Here is an 18,495-nt window from a genome sequence, read left to right as displayed (position 1 = left end):
GAAAATAAAACTGATAAGTTTTCAACAAGGGCGGCGCCAGTAGGGGTTCGGGGGGGGGGCAATTTCACTCCCGTCGGGCATGGCCAGCCCCCCCATCGGGAAAAATTTAGAGTCTCGTCGGGAAAATAGTCTGGTCACATTTTTTTCTAAATAATGTCAAAAAATGCCTAATAAAACTTTTTGTAGTTAATTTTTTATTTTTAAGAATTAGTAACAAAAATTAGTAAAATATATTGTAAATTCTATGTAATTGTAGTTTCACTGCACTACTTGTAACTTTGCCCATACATTGTTAAACTAGAGACCGGATGCGATTAGAAATGGTTGAAATTGGCGACTTTTCGAAGTCCCTTAGAAATCCTTTCCCACAGACACATCTTCATTTTCTTGGAACAAAAGCCTGGGGACAGAAAGAGACGCAGGTCCCCTTCTTTACAAATTCTATTTCGATGTTATGTGTTTATCAATGGTTTATGGGATCACATAATTGTTTTTTGATATTTTCAGGTAAAATGAAAGTATAAGAAAAAAAATATCCAATTTTTTTTTTATACTTTTAAATGAGGAAAATCATTTACTTATTCCGATTCAAGGTTTATATTTTAATCAACGCAATAAATATGCCGTCGGAAAAAAAGTAACAAATTTTTTTAAATTTATCATTTTTTTTTATCATTGTCTAAGTAATAAAAAGATTGTTGATTGATACAGAAAAACAATTAAACTGTTCGTATTCAATATCTTTAAATATATATTAATCAACAGATTCTCATTGACTTATTTTATGTACAGTGTATGAAATGGAAAAAGGGAACACCTTGATTAATTTTTGATTTAATCATATTTTCCCTTACAAAGAGTCAATACCATATTTTAAGTTACGAAAATGACCAGAAAAGCGCATTCTGTTCTAAATAAACTTTCAAGTTTGTCTATAGTTTAATTTTCAAAATGATGAAACAGCCGCAATCTGGAAGATATGGTCTGAAGTAAGTTACGGCAGAGAGAGAGTTGGAAAGTATGGGTCCTTTAATTTTAGCTTCACTTCTTTGATTATAGCCTATTATCTCGAGAACTTTTTGAGTGTATTGAAAAATTTTTGCATAAAATGACGAAAAACATTTTACACACAAATTTTTAAGCAAAATTAATTTTAAATAATTATTAGTTATTTTTTATTAGTTTATTAAAAAGTAGTAAAATATATTGAATTGTATGTTCTACATATTTTTACATCCTTTTAATTTCAAAATACAAACCTTCAGTGCAATCGATCAATTAGTTTATGAGTTATCAAATTTTAAAAAAGTCAGTTTGTTTAAAATTTTATTTATCTCGAATTATTTAACCGATTTCATTCAAATTTTGTATTTTACAATTTAAAATTACCTTCCATAAAAATTTGTATATCTTGCTATTTTATTTTATCCGTCGTTGAATAACTGACCCAATTTTCGGGTTTACGACTACTAATGTTCAACTCCGTAGCCTTGTGATTTTGAACCAATCCAGAAGACAAGGAAACTCCTGGATAAGTACCCCCACAGGTATTGATTCGTTATGGGAACCTGGAGGACTTTGCGACTCGACATATTTAACGTGCATCATCAGCATCCATTTACTACACGGGGATTTCAAAAATCGGGATTCAGAATTTTTCCAACGCATATTATAAACAAAAATATAAATAATATTAAATATTTTATAACTATTTAAAACTATATTTTTTGCGTGGCATTATCTTTGGAAAAATGAATTTTTGCAATCGTATGAAAAAAATTTCGATTCAATCAAAACGCAAAACGTTCTTGAGGTATGACGAGATTGAGATACTATCATCATTATCATTGAGCTATTATTTTGACGCTCTTACTATGCAATTATTATGAAATTAACAAAAGAGGACAAAAGGAAAGATGTTTTTATTTATTTATATCTGATATTAATATTGAAAGTGAACATAATTTTACCTTATTTTCCTCTTTCAATCATAATCCTTAAAATTATCAAAGCATATGGATAACCACCAGCTAAATTACCTTTCTATATAAAACGGCAAAATTATTAAAAATTATTTTGCTATTATCAGCAATATTGACATATACTTCAAATGAATGTACTGTGCGCAAAAAAATAAATGGACCCACCGAAATAAATTTTAATCTTAAGTTGGGTTCTTCATGTTCTAGGAGTCATTCGTGATGATACGAGAGGGTGGCATCAAATCAGAGCCGTTTTTAAGGATGGGCCCAGTGCCTCGAGTTCTGATGGGGCCCCCGAAAAGTCTAAAGTCACATTGCATTTTTTTTTCTTTTTTAATTGTAACTCATTTATTATTTATAACTCAAGAGGGCCCCTAGAACCCACTTTTTTCTTCTTTTTTTTGAAGTTTTATTCAGAGATTTATTCAGATTATTTTTTCTTTTTTACGTAGTCGGATGCTTTTCAAAATCTAATCGAAGTATTTACAAATATAAAATAATTGTTATTCTTCACTTTTCTAACCAAAAGAGCAATAAAACGTTTTTTCCACTATTGAAAATATCCCCACTTTCGTAGCTACCACCTACAGAGTTGTCAAGTAGCCTCCTCACTTTACACTGTGAGAAAATGTTTTTAGCTTCTTGATATTGCCTTGGGGCTCTTTTTTCCTTACTTCGGAAATATCAGATATCCACAGAGACACCTTTTTGTTTGATTTCTGGTCATAAATTCTTAAGAAGAAAACATTTCTAGGGCTGTAAATAGGGGGAGGGTCTTGTTAGAATCTGTCTTGAGATTTTCACAGTGTCTTTAAGTTGGGACTCTTTCAATTTGAATTTTTCTCTCTTACAAAATTAAGATATTTTTTCTGATTTATTATAAAAGCTTTTTCTTTCCTTTAATCATTCTAAATGTTTCAACTAGCCTGATTGTTTAATTTATTTAATTATTGTAGTTGATTTAATTTTGCTATTTTTCAAATAAATCGTAAGGAATAAAATAGGAATTTTCGTAGGATATTAAGAAGACATAAATCTTTCACGTTGGAGGTAAGCAAATATATCTATTAAATCAATTTGAATTTAGGGAAAACGTGAAAGGTTTGCTCAGTTTGTTATATATACAATGAGATTTTTTTTGTTTATTTAATTAAATGGCGGGCCACTATTCAATTCCCTCTTTGACTGGCCTGTATGGCAAAACTCTTGATTTGGTCTGTTCTGGATAAAATGGATACAACAAATGTAATTTTACTTTAATTTAACTTACTGCTGACAGACAGAAACAACATATGATTTTGTTTAATAGAGCAATGAAATCAAATGATCATCAGCTAAAAAAATGTTTTAACATGAGAAAAAAAAATTTCACTCCTGTATAACCAAATTTTCATTGTTTCCCCTAAATATGAAATATGTTTGATTTGTAATATTATATTTCGTACACGAAATTAATTTATTTAGTTAGCTTATGACTTTAGTGTTTATTGATCATATTTGTTTCTATTTTTAACTCCTTTTTGTTGTTGTTAAGTGTTTAAAGTTAATAAGGCTTCTCAATTTTTTTATTAATAAGGCTTTTAAATTTCCTAATCAAAGTCGAAAGAATTTCTTAAAATTATAAATCGAAAATATATATGAAATTTTGACAGCTTTGTTTTTATTTCAAACGTGCGCATTTAATTTAATGAAATAAAAATAAATAATAAAAAAATGGAAATAAATGACTGAATCAAATAAAAAACTTCGTTGTCATATCATCGTTAAAATAATTTGAGTATTAATAAATTTTTTAAAAATAAGCAAATTTTTAGTTTAAAAGGTAAAAAAAAAATTTATTTGTTTAAAAGGTAATTATGCTCCATCATTCGATCATGAGACTATTTAATATCTGTTCCTAAAGATCAGAATTCTTCTTTATTTTACTTTATAGGAAAAATGATATATACTTAATACTTTCATGTGTACTTAATACTTTCATTTCCTTTTTTTTTCTACAAAAATTACGATTGAATTACCATTTACATTTCGAAGATGATTAAATTTAAGCAAATCAATAAAATTGGAACAATAAAGTTGGACTCATGGAATAGAACAATCTCCTCCGAATGAGGTCCACCGAGTTCGAATCCTGGTGATGGCTGATCGATATGAATTCCACACCCGGCTTTTACCGACCACAGTGCTGACGTGAAATATCCTCAGTGGTAGGCGGATCATGGATTAGAGTTCCCTTGGTATCAGACTAACCGTGGGAGGATTTCGTGGTTTTCCTCTCCATGTAACTCAAATGCTGGCTAGTTCCATCAAGACGTCCTCCAGGAAGGCAAAAATTTCTTCCACTACTTGATCCAGGAGTTCAAAATTAGACTGCTGGATTGCGTTCAAAATTACAAGGCTCCGGAGTTAAACATTAGTAGTAGTAAACTCAAAATCTGGTGGGCTGCTCAATGACTGTTATAAAATAAACTAATAATTTGGCCACGATAGCTTGGTTGATGTTGGGGCTATGGACTCATGTTCGTGAGAAAGGGAGTTCGAATTGAGCCTGCCCAAGTATAAAATGGTGACTGGTGCATGTTAAATCGGTCGGGGTCATAAACTCCTCCAAGTTCTCTTAGCAATTCAATACTTCTGGGTATAGATCCAGGAGTTTCTTTGTCTTCTGGATTGGTTTTAAAATTTCAACGTTACGTAGTTAAACATTGGCTCAAAATTGAGTCAGTCTTTCAACGACGATTATAAAAAAAAAAAATAATAATCAATCTGTATTTTCTTGTATTTTTTATAACTCCTTGCATATTTTCTACACACCTTCATAATTTTATGTTTCGAAGTCTAACAGATTTTGATCTGCAAAGCAAAATGTATGTCTTATAGGAAATTGATTTTGATGATGTGATAAAAGATTCGCCTCTCAAAAAGCGCGAAAAGTATAGTTACCTTAAATTTTCGATAAAAATAATGTATATAAGCTTTTATAATTAATTTATATGTTTATTACTCTTAAAAAAAAAATTTTAAAAATTATTTAAAAAAAATTTTTTTTCTCTAAATTTTCTCATAAAGGGCCCAGTCTACAAGCCCAGGGCCCCTAAACATAAAAACGGCTCTGTATCAAATATACTAAGTAATTAGTCCAAACAATATTTTAAGTTAGGAAATTAGACATAAAATCGTTATCCGATAAGACATACCTTTTTTTCGACGGATTCGGATTTCTGACCCCCGAAATATAGTAGAATATTGTATTGTTTGTTGTTTTAGAAATATTGTTTTATTTCAGGAGCGCGCTTGAAAGTTAGCACCCTTTACTGTTTACTTTAGTTTTTGCGTATTTTACTACAGCCCACTTTTTTTAAAGCTAATTGAAAAAGTTTTGCATACAATTCCAATCTGATCAATCAATTCATATTCCTTTTCTAAAGATAATTTCGTGCAAAATAAAACTTTTAGTAAACATTTATTATTACTTTATTTAAGGTTTCATCGAGAACTCGTAGCCTTTCTCCAGTCTGCAGAGACCAAATAGAGGCAAAAGGCATCAGTGGTACACCAACATCTTCCAACATGAACACAGTAAGCACTATAATTGATCAACAAACACCAGTGAACAATTCTGGCAGATCTAGACCGCCTCGTGACATCTCATTAACACGTCTCAAAAGTTATCTCCCTTCAGTTCACAATTCGTCTGAGTCTCCTTTTAAGCAAGCTGTAAGAATCAGCCAAAATCTTCAAAGTCAACAAAACAGCAATCTAGCAGGTTTACCCAGAACTGGCCATCATTCTCCAATTCACATAGAACAAACAGAAGCTAAAGGCGTTAGCAAAACACAAACATCTTCTTTATCCCAAATATCGGCTAAATCGCCATTTAATCCTTTTCAAGAAAATTCACATCTTCAGGCCGATCCATTATCTATGTCACAACAATCAGTGCTGAATAGTCCAATGAATACTCTACCGCGGGCTATTTTATCTCCACTCAGCGAAACAATCCACAACGTTCTAAACACAAACATCGATCATGAGTTTACCTCTCTATCTTCCCCATTACCGACAACGGCCAACACTACTGTTCCATCTGCTTCAATTTTGCCAACTCCTGACAATTCTCACGAATTAGACACATTAATCAGCATAATCGTTAAAAATGTAGAGAGCAAATATGGTGATAAGTTCAAACTCTCAATTACTCAAGAGACAGGCTTCAATGAGGCAATCCAAAAAATTAAAACCTTGTTCAGCTGCCAGTCCTCTTCATCATACCTACAAATTCAACAACTAGAAAAACTAGATCACCGTATTTCTACACTCTCAGATAAAGTTGATCCAACACATATTAAGAACTTAGAGCGACAAATTATTAGGATATCAGACCAGCTAGACGAGCTTAAACAATCTTGCCATACTCCAACTTATAGCGAAATCGCCAAGAGACAGCTTCCTCCCGCACCTATTATCATCACTGCTGAAGACGACAGATCTGGTGATGACATCGTCAAAATCATAAATGATTCTACAACGCTACCAATTGTGAAGAAGGTTTTCAAGACAAAGAATTTCGTCGAAATTAAGTTTCACGATCATGAGGCAATGACTAAATTAACAAATAGCATCAAAAATAAGCTCGAATTCCACGACAAAGAACAACGCCTTACCTCACTTATAATTCTGAATGCACCAGCTCTCTTTGATGGCAACAGTATATCCAACATCCTCCAGCATTTCAGTGAATCATCATTTGACAATACCATCACCTACACAAAGTCAATACCTCACAAAAAACATGTTGACAAAAACATATCATTGTCAATGTATCGCATAAACTTGCTCAACAACTCCTGAGGACAAAACACATCTACATAGGCCTTAACAGATGCATTGTCAAAAAAGAATTCTACTTCGACGCTGCACATGGTGTCAAGGTCTTGATCATTCCACCCACTCTTGCACTCAAGAATTCGCCACTTGCTCTAACTGCGGAGGCGACCATCACACAAATGAATGTCACTCCAAAAATTTTGCATCAACTGTTGGCACACCAATACCTTTTTTGGAACCAGCCATAATCCTTATCATCAAGTCTCAGACATCACTTGCCCTGCGCATCGCCAGGCCCTCCTTGAATTACGATCTCATTCTAATGATTATTAAATGTTACCACCTTCTAGCTATAACTTCTCAGTCTCTTCACAATCTATTCACTTATGTCTCTTGAATATATCTATCGCTAGAAAAACTTTATAAACTTTTTTCCTCATTGCATACGTTTTGTAACTGACTCTTATTTTTTATTTTTATTTATTTAATATTTCCTTTCAAAATTCTTGCTATCCAGCCTCTTTGAGAGCCTTACACTTTCGACAGCTGTCAAAATAATCTACTTATGTTTTCCAGTTACTAATCTACATTTACTTTCTTGAACTTAACAAGTGTATCAAAATTCCTATGCCTATCTCGATGTCGCAATGCTCTGCATTTATTCTGTTATTTATTATTTATTCTGTTTTATGTATGTTTTGTCTGTAGAATGTTTGTTCTACTCTCGTGTGCCCTGAATAGGGCGGGACGAGGTATCAATAAACAATTACTTTATTTAAGGGAAGTCGAGAAACTTAAGAAATGTAAAGTGTACAATTTTTTCATCATTTGCAATTTTAAATGTCAAAATACAAAGTTTAAGCAAAATCGGTCAAATAAGTCATGAGAAAGAAAAAAAACTCCTATTTTTCGAAATTTTGTCCCCTAACTTCTTCATTTTTAGTGTTCATTTTTTGTGACTTAAATTTCGTAACTATGAAAGCAAATTTAAATTGTAGGGGAAAGAATGTTTCGCGTTGGTAAACAATAATCAATTAACTGTGTAAAAGGTTATTCGTAGCAGGCGTATGTCAATATGCAAAAAGCTTTTGCAGGGCGAAACAGAAATCTTGGTAGAAAGTGTACTTTCAGCTTTGCAGAGAAACGAAAACATAGGCAGACAAACAGCAGCCATGTGTGGCAATTTTTTTTAAAAAATTTAAGTTAGTTAATATTTGTTTCTCAAAGGCAAATTTAAAATTTGTAAATTGAAAAATAATTACAAATTTAAACTATATTGTTTGAATCTTATATTTTAAGCCGATAGACTTACTCTTTTTCTCAAATGGAGAAATTAGCATTTTGCCGGACATAGATGTTCACTTTAAAAGCATCTTTGAAAAGAAAAAGGAGACGCAAGGAGAAATTTTAAAAGTCTCTTTGTATTTATTTACAATATATATTAACGTCGAGTCCCCTCATTAAAATAGCCTTTTTTTTGTCCGTAAAATTATACTATGTAACATTAAAAAAAAAAACAATTCGAATTTTACAGTTTTATGAGCAATAACCACTTCGAAGTTCGTTCAAAACGGGGCATAATATCTTAAGATGGAATACGTGGATGCAAAAAATGTACTTAAAACTTTATTTGCAAAACATTTAAATGATTCAAAAGCCAATCGATGCACATAAAAAGAACATTTTATATCAATGTTTTGTTAAATGTGCATGAAATTTTAAATTTTTATTAACGAATAATTTTTGAGTTATGAGATTAAGAAGTGTAGAAATTTTTTGAAATTGCGGTTACTGCTACAACTTTTTTTTTTCATTAAAGAAATAATTTTTATGCTTACAATGTATGGTAAATTGCATATACAGTACAAAATACATCGGTAACAGAAAAAAATTAGATTTAAATTTACATTAAAAGGAATCTACTCATTATGGTATCAATATTAGTGAGTTTAGATTCTTAGAAACACACTTCAAAAAATTGATGTGAGAAAAAAATTTAAAGTATGAAATTCGTTTTAATTTAAATATTTTGAATTAATTTGCCTAAGCCCCCCTGTCGGGGGAGACTGACCCCCTTGTCGGGCAGAGTCTGGCGCCACCCTTGGTTTTCAACATGTAGGAAAAACTTGATTAAATCTAGCAAATCTGAAGGGAAAAAAAAACAGGCTTTTTTCCAACCATGAGGTGTACGAACAACTAATTGTGCCTATTTTGCAAGTTGTGCCTGCAATTAAATGACACTGCCACTGGTTGTAACTCAGACAAATTGTGTCCACAGTGAACTGTATTTGTGTTATATTTATATAATAAAAAAAATTCTATTTCTTTTTAGATAGGGCATAAGGAATAAAAAAAAATTGTCTCATTTTTTTTCCTGACGAATATTTTTTCAGGGATACCTGAATTTCCCCGAACCTCATTTGTGCGATTATACATATATGAGCAATAAATTGTTAAATTGCCGCCTAATGCGAAATTTAAATTTTATCATTTCGTGTCTCAATATTTTGTTTTTCGGAACCCAATAGGGATTGCATTGACTTGCTTATTATATATGGGGCAGCTACTTTATTGCGGATTTTTTTTATTTGTTATTTATTATGTGTTATTGTATTTTTTTAAAAATTATTTTAGAGTTATGATTGAAAGTGTAGTCAAGTTATTTTAATAAATTTATTTTAATATTTTTTTCACACGTTATTGTGAAGGAAATGTCCTGAGTTGTGGTCACTATGCTTTGATAATGCCCTACCAATTTATGAAAGTTATTCATGAGCTATTTGTAACTAATTCTTTAATTTTTGCCTTTTTCTGACAAACAATACAGGATAATTTCTCCTTTATTTCTATTACTTAAATTCAATTTATGCTCTGTTTGCACTAGCATGATGTTTATGACATTTGGTGCTATTTTTGAGTGTTTTCATCATAATTCTATAACTTGCTTCGTAAGTAAAATACCAAGATTCCATTTAATAATCGTGATGTGATCATTAACAAATTATTTTAAAATTTTTCTTCTGAAACCAATATACTGTTCTGAAAGGCACATTTTCTAAAAACTTATGTCTGTGCAATTTGTCAAAAAAAAAAATTATAGTAAAAAATGTTCGACATGATTCATAGTTGTTCTGAAAATAGTTGTCTGCTACACATGAAAGGAATACTATGAATTTGTAATTTTTGATTGTAGAGTATTGAGCATAATCGTTAGATGTGTTTTTGTTGTATTGTGCATGCCATGGACATATGAACTGTTATATGTAAGATTGATTATCATATTTCCGGTGATGACTGAGTGCATGTTGTTAAAGGAGACTAATTATTATGATTGAGTTCGTCTCAATGAGAAATTTTCTCCACTACGATTTTTTGTTAAATAAGTCTCCTGTTTTTTTAATGAAGGCTGGTGTATTTTACAACTATCTCCTGTTTACCCATATATTTTCAAAGTTCTCTGTATTTGTTGAAATTTTTTTTATTAAATTTCAGCAATAAAATATTTGCTGATGACAAAAACACTTCTCTTATTCCAGTACTGAAGTATGTTAAGTGTTAGTAGTTTAAGCAGGGGTCTGTCCAGATATTTTGTGAAAGGTCCTGTTTTCGTAAAATTGTGAAAAAACTACTTATAATTTGTGAATATAAAATAAGCCTTGAGTCACATTCTTTCAACCAGGGTCCTGTTATTGCAAAAATTGCTAAAAAGTATTTAAATTGTAAATAGATACAAGATTATGCTCAACAATTGCTTCTACTAAATTAGAGACGCAACATACAATTATTTGGTATTTAGCCTATACTGCTCAACGCAGAATATTCCTTTCGGACGAATAATGGAAGCAAAATCACTCAGATTTTTGATAATTTCATTTGACATATTTTAAATAACGCAACTTATAATTTCTAATATTTTATTTAAAAATTTGCCAGAAATATTTATTTACATAATATTCTATTTTATGAATAAATATAAATAGTTCAATAATTTATTTACAAAAAAAAAAGTATCATTTAATATCAATAAGACTGTGCACACGATGTTTGTAAAAGTAGAAATATTTTCTTAGAATACTAAGTTTGGAATTTAAACTTGGAAAACTTAGTTCGTTTCGGGGGAGGGAGATTTCCGTATCGTGGAACCATCCTTTTTTTTTCCCACGAAGGGTTTATTCAATTAACAAAACAGTAATAAAGATAAACAAATTTGTGAAGGGTTCGTTTTTATGGAAAGATTTTGTGAAAGGTCCGTTAACAGACCTAAATTTCTTCTATACAGACCCCTGGTTTAAGTAATTATAAATAATGGTTTAAATAAATCTTTTTTAGATTAAGATTTATTTACATATTTCTTACCTTGCTAAATGTAACATTATTACATTATTTCCAATTTTGAATTTCTCTTTTTGACTTACACGATTATACATGGTGTAAAACTTTACTCGTTGCCTAAAAAATGTCACAAGTAAAATCTGTTATTTTATTTCTCCAGTGTTGGCTGGTATGAGTGTGATAAATCTGCTATATTTTGTGTTCCAGCTCAATACAAATACACCATCAATGGCTCAACAGCCCAGGGTGGGCTTTGGCCTTCTCAAAAAGGTTTTTTCCTAACTAACCTTTTTTTTTTCTAGTGTTCTCCAATTTTTAGTTTTTGAGACCAAAAGGTCTTTCTGTAGACCATCTATCCATCTCAAATTCAGCCTGCCTCTTTTACCTGTGCCAACTCCTGGGTGAATATTCAAGGCTTCTATTTGGTGGAGTCCATGAAGATAGATAAGTACTAATTACAAGTAATTTAACTTAACTAATACTTTTGAAACTAAGAGATAAGCTTTAAAATTTATTAAACATGAACAAATTTTCATTTAGATTTCAAGTAAAATTCAATTTATCTCAATGATTTAAAATTACGTTATTCTTTCACTTCTGGTTCTAGCGAATACTGCATTTTTTAATTACAATTTTTTTACCCACTTTTTACCAATTTTTTAGGTTTGTTTAAGCAGTTGTTACTTATTTAAATTAAATATTCTCCATAATTTCTTTAAATATTTTTTTTTAAATAAATGTTTTTCAGTTTTGTTTTCATATATCTTTAAATCAAAAATAAATTGTTACTTCATTCTTGCTTTTTTATTCATCTTAATCAAATAAATGAAAATAGGTTCTACACTTGTATAATGCAGTAATTTCTAGCCAATTAAATTATTTTATTTTAATTTCTCTTGTTTAAGCTTCGATCCAAAGAGACTGTTGTAATTCTTATTTCTGGGTATGTAAACTCCTGGGCGGCTGGGGTATTACCTTGTAGTGCTGAAAACTGACAAAATCCTGGGGCAAGTTACTTTTTTGTCATAGGGGACATTTTATTAGACATTAAATCATACACAATACTTGTACAACTCACGCCAATTCCATTTTAAATAGTGTTTTGAAAAAAAAATTTTAGTCAATTATTCTTACAATTTTTTACTCTGTTTTTAAAATCCTGATGTCGCATGTCTTTCATTGCTCAGTTATTAATGATATCATCAAGATTTTTTTAAAGAAAATATAAATATTATTACAGCATTCGGAGTTGGAATTGCAGATTCGAGAAAAGAAATCATTATTTGACACACTCGGTTTGCGCCGATATCATTTATCCGTGCAGCGTTTCAATCATTCTTTCAATAGTTATTGCTACGAATTTTCATTCAAAAAAAAAGAAACAGGTTTGTTTGTTTTCTTAATAATTTTATTACACCTGAAACTAAAATTGCTTCATTATTTATTTTAAATGTTTTCATAGTTTTGTCTACTTTTTCGCAGCTAGTGCTACTAATTCCTACAGGGTTTTTAAACTTCCAGTTATTTCTCATTTCAAATTCTACATACAAAATTTGAATCATGCATTTAAACTTTTTTTGATGTTCTCAATTTACACTTATATCGTAAATTCATGTAGTGTTTAGATTGTATTTTTGGCAGTGGATATGGAGTTTTATCTGGTTTTTAAATGCCTCTATATATTACAGACACAAGGACATATTCGAATAGCTCATTTGAGTAACACAATAATTCTATTTTTTTAGCAGTTATTGCTATTGATTTCCACATAAAAACAATCAAACACAACAAAACCACATCAAAACAATTTTAACTATGCAAACCTTGAAATGTTTAATTCTTGGGGGTAAAATTTCAAATTTATGAAAAAAAAGATAAAGTTGTTTAATATATATACTTATTTATAAAACAATTCACACACAAAAAGATTGCCAAAGAAATAAAACACAAAAAGATTGCCAAAGAAATAAAATTCAATTCTCATAATACTATGGATTTCGCTTGACTACTGTGCTATCATAAATTTCGCCATACACACCAAGGTACACATAAATGAACCTGCATGTTTTTTAATGTGTTTTTAAATCTTAAGTAAATATAAATTTAAACACTTCATATAGTTCACAGAGTTTTTTTTTTAAAAAAAAGAGGAAAAAAAGCATTATCCGAATAACTAAATTATACAATATTTAGAATTCTTTACATTTTCGAGCCTGCAGAATTATCATCGTTTATCAAAAATCACTTCTGTTTATGTGGAATTCTACCTAAATGTTCTGCATCTATAGAAATCTCCAGAAAGCTTAAACGTCCAATAAAACTATCAATTTTCTTATAGTGTGGTTTTAGAAACTAAGAGACGAAGGTCCGTGTATGGGGACTGAGGTAATGAAAAGGATAAAACATGCTTGACAATTTTAGAAATACAGTTACTGATTTTTTTAAACTTGTATTCATAAAAATATTGGCATTGTGTTTGAAATTCTTTGACTGTTTAATTTTATTTTTCATAATAATTTTCACTGTAGAGTTAGTTATAAAAAAATTTATAACTAACTATGGTACTTAATTTAATTTGAACTTCTGAATTATTTTGATACGTTTCACGAAATCAATTTTTTAAAATAATGTGAGAGTAAAGTGTGACAAATTTCAGTTTTATGTCTTTAAATAAACAGATCTTGAAAGTATGTTTGTCTATCAAATATTTGTCGGCATAAAACTAATTTTTTCTATTTAGTTAATTGGATTCATTAAAAACAAAACTATTTTTTATGTGAATTATCTTATTCTATGCCTACTGTTATTAAAAAAATTAAGGTATTTAATACTAGGTTGCTTAAAGGAAGTCATTTTAACTGCTTTTTCATTTGCAAAAACTGTGCAAATAATAGTGCATAAATTAATATTTTCTTTCCAAGTGAAGTAAATTTTTTTATTTTTACTGCTTATGGGCAATATAGGTATATACTAAGTTTCAGTTATGCTATTTTGTTTTGTTGATATCTTGACAATTGTAGTTTGTGCGAACAGGTATTGATACTGAAACATCCCTGGCCTTTTGCTTGGTATTTTTTTATTCTGCATACAATGTAGAATAATGATAGCTAATGATTTAGAGTTCTAAAACACCCTTAGTTCTTTTATTACAGTCATAACTATTTCTGGATGTAAACTTCAAAGAATTTAAGAAGCTGAACTGCACTACAAGCTTGGTAATTTATGCTTTTGTGATGGTGTAATTAAAGAATTGCCATACACAATAGCAGAAATTTGTTGGCTTGTTTTAAAACACATAATGAAGACCAAGATATAATTATTGCCAGTTTCTAACGGTGTGAAATCTGTCTTATCTTTAGGTAAGCGTGTTTATAATTTATTAAATTTCTAATAATTATTTATAAAGCTTTCAACTTTTGCAGATTTGTAATTACTTTTTTATTACTTATAAGTTATAGGTCTATTCATTAGAATAAACAAAATGAATTGTATCTAGTTAATGACATGTTTTATATGTGTATAAAAAGAAATTTAAAAATATCCTTTTCTATTGAAATTTCAATTTCAGATTTGATAGCTTCACCACTTTTGATTCACTATTAATATAAATTTGGGTTAAAAAGTTAGCTCTCATCATCATGCTTTTTTTTTCTATCATGTTATAGGATGATTTAGAAGTTAACTTTACAAAACATTTTACCTAGAGATTTATTTTTGCTGAAAGAGGATAACGAAAATGTAAGTGGCGTAACTTACCGAATTTGAGATCGTCGTAGCTGGCAAGTGGTTTGTTTCCAGACTAATTCTAGGTTTACATAGAGACTGCATAACTTGCTTCTGTTTAGGATAAAGATTGTTCAAAGCTTAGACTCCTTAGAACCGATTTAAAACGAAGAAAATTTTTAACGGTTCTGTTGGTACAAGGCTGAGCTAGTGCTGATAATTTGCACCAAAACTTTTGAACCAGCTGTCGACTACTTTCTCGGAATTTTATTGAGACTATGATCTGTCTCATTAATTTTAAAATATGGAGAGGAATTTTTTTATATATTCTCTATTTGGTGAAATGATTTAACATAAAATAATGAAGATAAAACAATTGTATCTGATTAGTCAGTTGTTTAAAATTTTTCTAAATTCAACTAGAAGAGCGATGGTTGTAGTTAAAAATTGATATTTTATAAAATTGCTAGTGTTTTGTATTGGATTTTTAAAAAATATTGAATTTTTTTAAAAAAAAAAGTTAAATCTACAGTTAAACGTCGAATAGTTACTGAGAAATCGAATTTTAATAATACAATTTTTTTACGATTTGATTTTTCAGAAACTATTTGGCCCATTGTGCTGAAATTTTGAATTCCGTGTCATGCAAAAATTACGTTCTTCACGTTATTGTACATCGCTGGATGCGGTCGTCAGTGTGCGGGTGGGTGGCCACTTGGATTAGTCTGCGTAGGGACCGAGGGTGTGCGGTATTGATCGTTAAACTGTTCAACCGTAAAGTGCTCGACTTCGCATGCAGGACGTCGGGCTACCGGAGCGGGGTTGCCATCCCCTCTGCAGAGGATCAAAATTGTGATGGCATGTCTTCGGATCATCCTCAGGGATGTTTCCCAGACCGTCACCAATAGCCCATTGTGCAGCTCTAGTGCGGCGTAAGCGAACTACAACAACAACAAGATTATTGTACAAAATTGTATTCCATAAAATTTGAAAGTTTTTCGACTATTTTAAGTAATTATTAAAAATTATTTTTTGCATGAAATAACGAATTATATAATTGGATGCAAAAAGTTTTCAATTCGCTTAGTTCAAAACGAAATACGCAAAAATGTAAAATTAACATTAAGGGGTCGAAACTTTGGACGGCTCTCATGACCTAACTATTAAGATCATATTTCCTGGACTGCGGCTACCCCCTTAACCTTGGGAATCGAAAACCCGAATCCGTCTAAAAAAGGTATGTTTATTCAGAAAAAGTACGTTTTATGTCTGATTTCGTAGCCTAACATGTCGCCTGCGCTAATTAATTAGCAAATTTAAGATCACCCTTATTTATATATATATATCGTTAACTTTAAAATAAAAGTAATGATAAATGGATTTTTGTCAAATGGATTAGTACGCGTTACGGTGTATCAGAAAATAGAGCGTTTAACCTAATCGAGGTGACTCAGGTTCGAATCCCAGCGATGGCTCTCTGAAAACTAATTATGCTCCCGGCTCGTACCAACCACACTGCTGACGTAAAATATCCTCAGTGGTTGACGGATCATGGGTTAGAGTCCCCTTACCGTGGGAGATTTCCGTGGTTTTCCTCTCCCTGTAACGCGAAAGCACATTTGTTCCATCAAAAACGTATAAAAAAATATACATAGGTTTTTATTCATATACGTGTATATGAATAAAATCCTAGGTTTATTATAATTTACATAAAACTATAATTTTCAAAATCGAAAGAAATTTTATGAATTTTTTATTATTTTGCATAAATGCTGTAATAACCGGCCGGGTAATAAATCTTATTTTTACCGCGTACCTAGAAACAGCCGGGGAGAAGGAACGAAAATTTTTTTTTACCTGGTACACAAAACCGAATGGATTAAAAAAAAATCACTATGTATTTTGGGTACCCGGACCGGGCAAATTTTCAAGACTTGGGACATCCCTATTTATTATTGTTTCAATATGATGTTCAAATAAAAACAGTGAGCAAAAAAGAAAAAAAAAAAGAAAAGCGCATTAATTTGAATAATTTTTGATTTAATGATCGGATTTTCACGTTTTAATTAAATTAGGTACTTCTTTAGTAAGTTACTTTACAGTAGCTCTTCTCAGTTTTTGCTTTTACCAGAAAATTGTTGCTAAGTTTTGTAATATTCAGAGCGCAAAAAAAAAAAAAAAAAAAAAAAAAAAAAAAAAAAACAAAAGCTGACCACCCTGAATAACGTTTGTTCTAATGATCGGATCTTCACGTTCTAGGACTAAATGGTTCAAGGTCGTGACCTTAAATATACTACTTTAAGTTACGAAATTAGGCACCAAAACTTACTTTCTCTGAATAAACGTTGTTCTTTTTTCGACTGATTCGGATTTCTGCCCCCCAAAATGTAGGGGGTAGCCGAAACCTGGGAAATATGGTCCTAATAGTTCTGTCAGGAGAGTGCTCTAAAGTTTGACCCCTTAATGTTATTTTTACTTTTTGCTTATTTCACTATAGGAAAAAAAGGAATGTTTATTCCCCTTGAATTATTAGGATTGAATCCTAGAACGTGAATTTACGATTATTAGATCAAAAGTTATTCGGCATGGTCTCTTTTTTTTTAAAAAAAAAAAATATTACTTTAGATCACTGTGCACATTGATTAAAAAATATTGTAGGTTCCCAGCAGATCATCGAAGTCAAGCATCACTGGCTACGGTCAGTGTGCGGGTGGGTGATCACTTGGATCAGTCTGCGTAGGGACCGAGGGTGTGCGGTATTGGTCCTCGTTAAACTGTTCTACCGTAAAGTGCTCGACTTCGCGTGCAGGTCGTCGGACTACCGAAGCGGGGGTGCCATTCCCTCTGCAGGGGGTCAGAATTGTGATGGCATGTCTTCGGATCATCTTCAGGGATGTTTCCCAGACCGTCGCCAATAGCCCATTTTGCAGCTCTAATGCGACGTAAATTAACTACAACAAATATTAAAAAATATTGTAATTAAAATCAGTTTATGAACCTTTGGCTAAGTAAAGTTTACCCACAACACCCCGTTATGAGTTAGGGGGGCGCGATGATTAAGACTCCTCAGTTTTTAAACCAACGGCATGATTTTGGGAATGTGGTCAGCGCAGAGCACAGGCCGCATTTATTTCTCAGACAAGCTGGTATCTAACGATCTGAAGCTGAGTGGGATCGAACCCCAGTTCTATGACAGTTCAGTGCCTGATGACTCAGGGAATAGAGTGTTTGCCTTCCAAAGACGTGAACCTGGTTCGAATCCCAGCGATGGCAGGTCGATATGAATTCCGCATCCAGCTTGCACCGACCACAATGCTGACGTAAAATATCCTCAGTGGTAAACGGATCATGAGTTATAGTACTTTTGTCTTCTGGCTAACCGTGAGAGGTTTTCGTGGTTTTCCTCTTCGTGTAACACAAATGCGGGTTAGTTCCATCAAAAAGTCCTCCGTAAAGGCAAATTTCTTTCACTACTTGAGTCAAGAGTTCTGTTGTCTTCTGGATTGGGTTCAAAATTACAAGCCTGCGGAGTTGAAGATTAGTAGTCGTAAATCCAAAAAATTGGATCAGCTATTCAACGACGTTTATAAATTATGCCAGTTCAACGCCTTAACCATTAAGTCACGCGGCT

General features: G+C 31.4%; 1 protein-coding gene across 1 annotated transcript in view; it reads left to right on the top strand.

Annotated features, from left to right (window-relative positions):
- The window catches only part of LOC122268880 (uncharacterized), a 63,344-nt gene extending 54,996 nt beyond the window's left edge, over window positions 1–8,348 (top strand). The window contains exon 4 of the mRNA XM_043039669.3: window positions 5,466–8,348. Within this exon, the coding sequence (XP_042895603.2) occupies window positions 5,553–6,833 (1,281 nt within the window). The 5' untranslated portion in view covers window positions 5,466–5,552 and the 3' untranslated portion in view covers window positions 6,834–8,348. The remainder of the gene's footprint in view (window positions 1–5,465) is intronic.
- Window positions 8,349–18,495: the final 10,147 nt, after the last annotated feature.

Source organism: Parasteatoda tepidariorum, chromosome 12 (assembly GCF_982258835.1).
Source record: "Parasteatoda tepidariorum strain Cologne lab strain chromosome 12, Ptep-v5.0, whole genome shotgun sequence".
In the NCBI taxonomy this organism is placed as follows: domain Eukaryota; kingdom Metazoa; phylum Arthropoda; class Arachnida; order Araneae; family Theridiidae; genus Parasteatoda; species Parasteatoda tepidariorum.
Note: the sequence above shows the minus strand (reverse complement) of the source record. Positions and strands in the feature narration are given on the sequence as shown.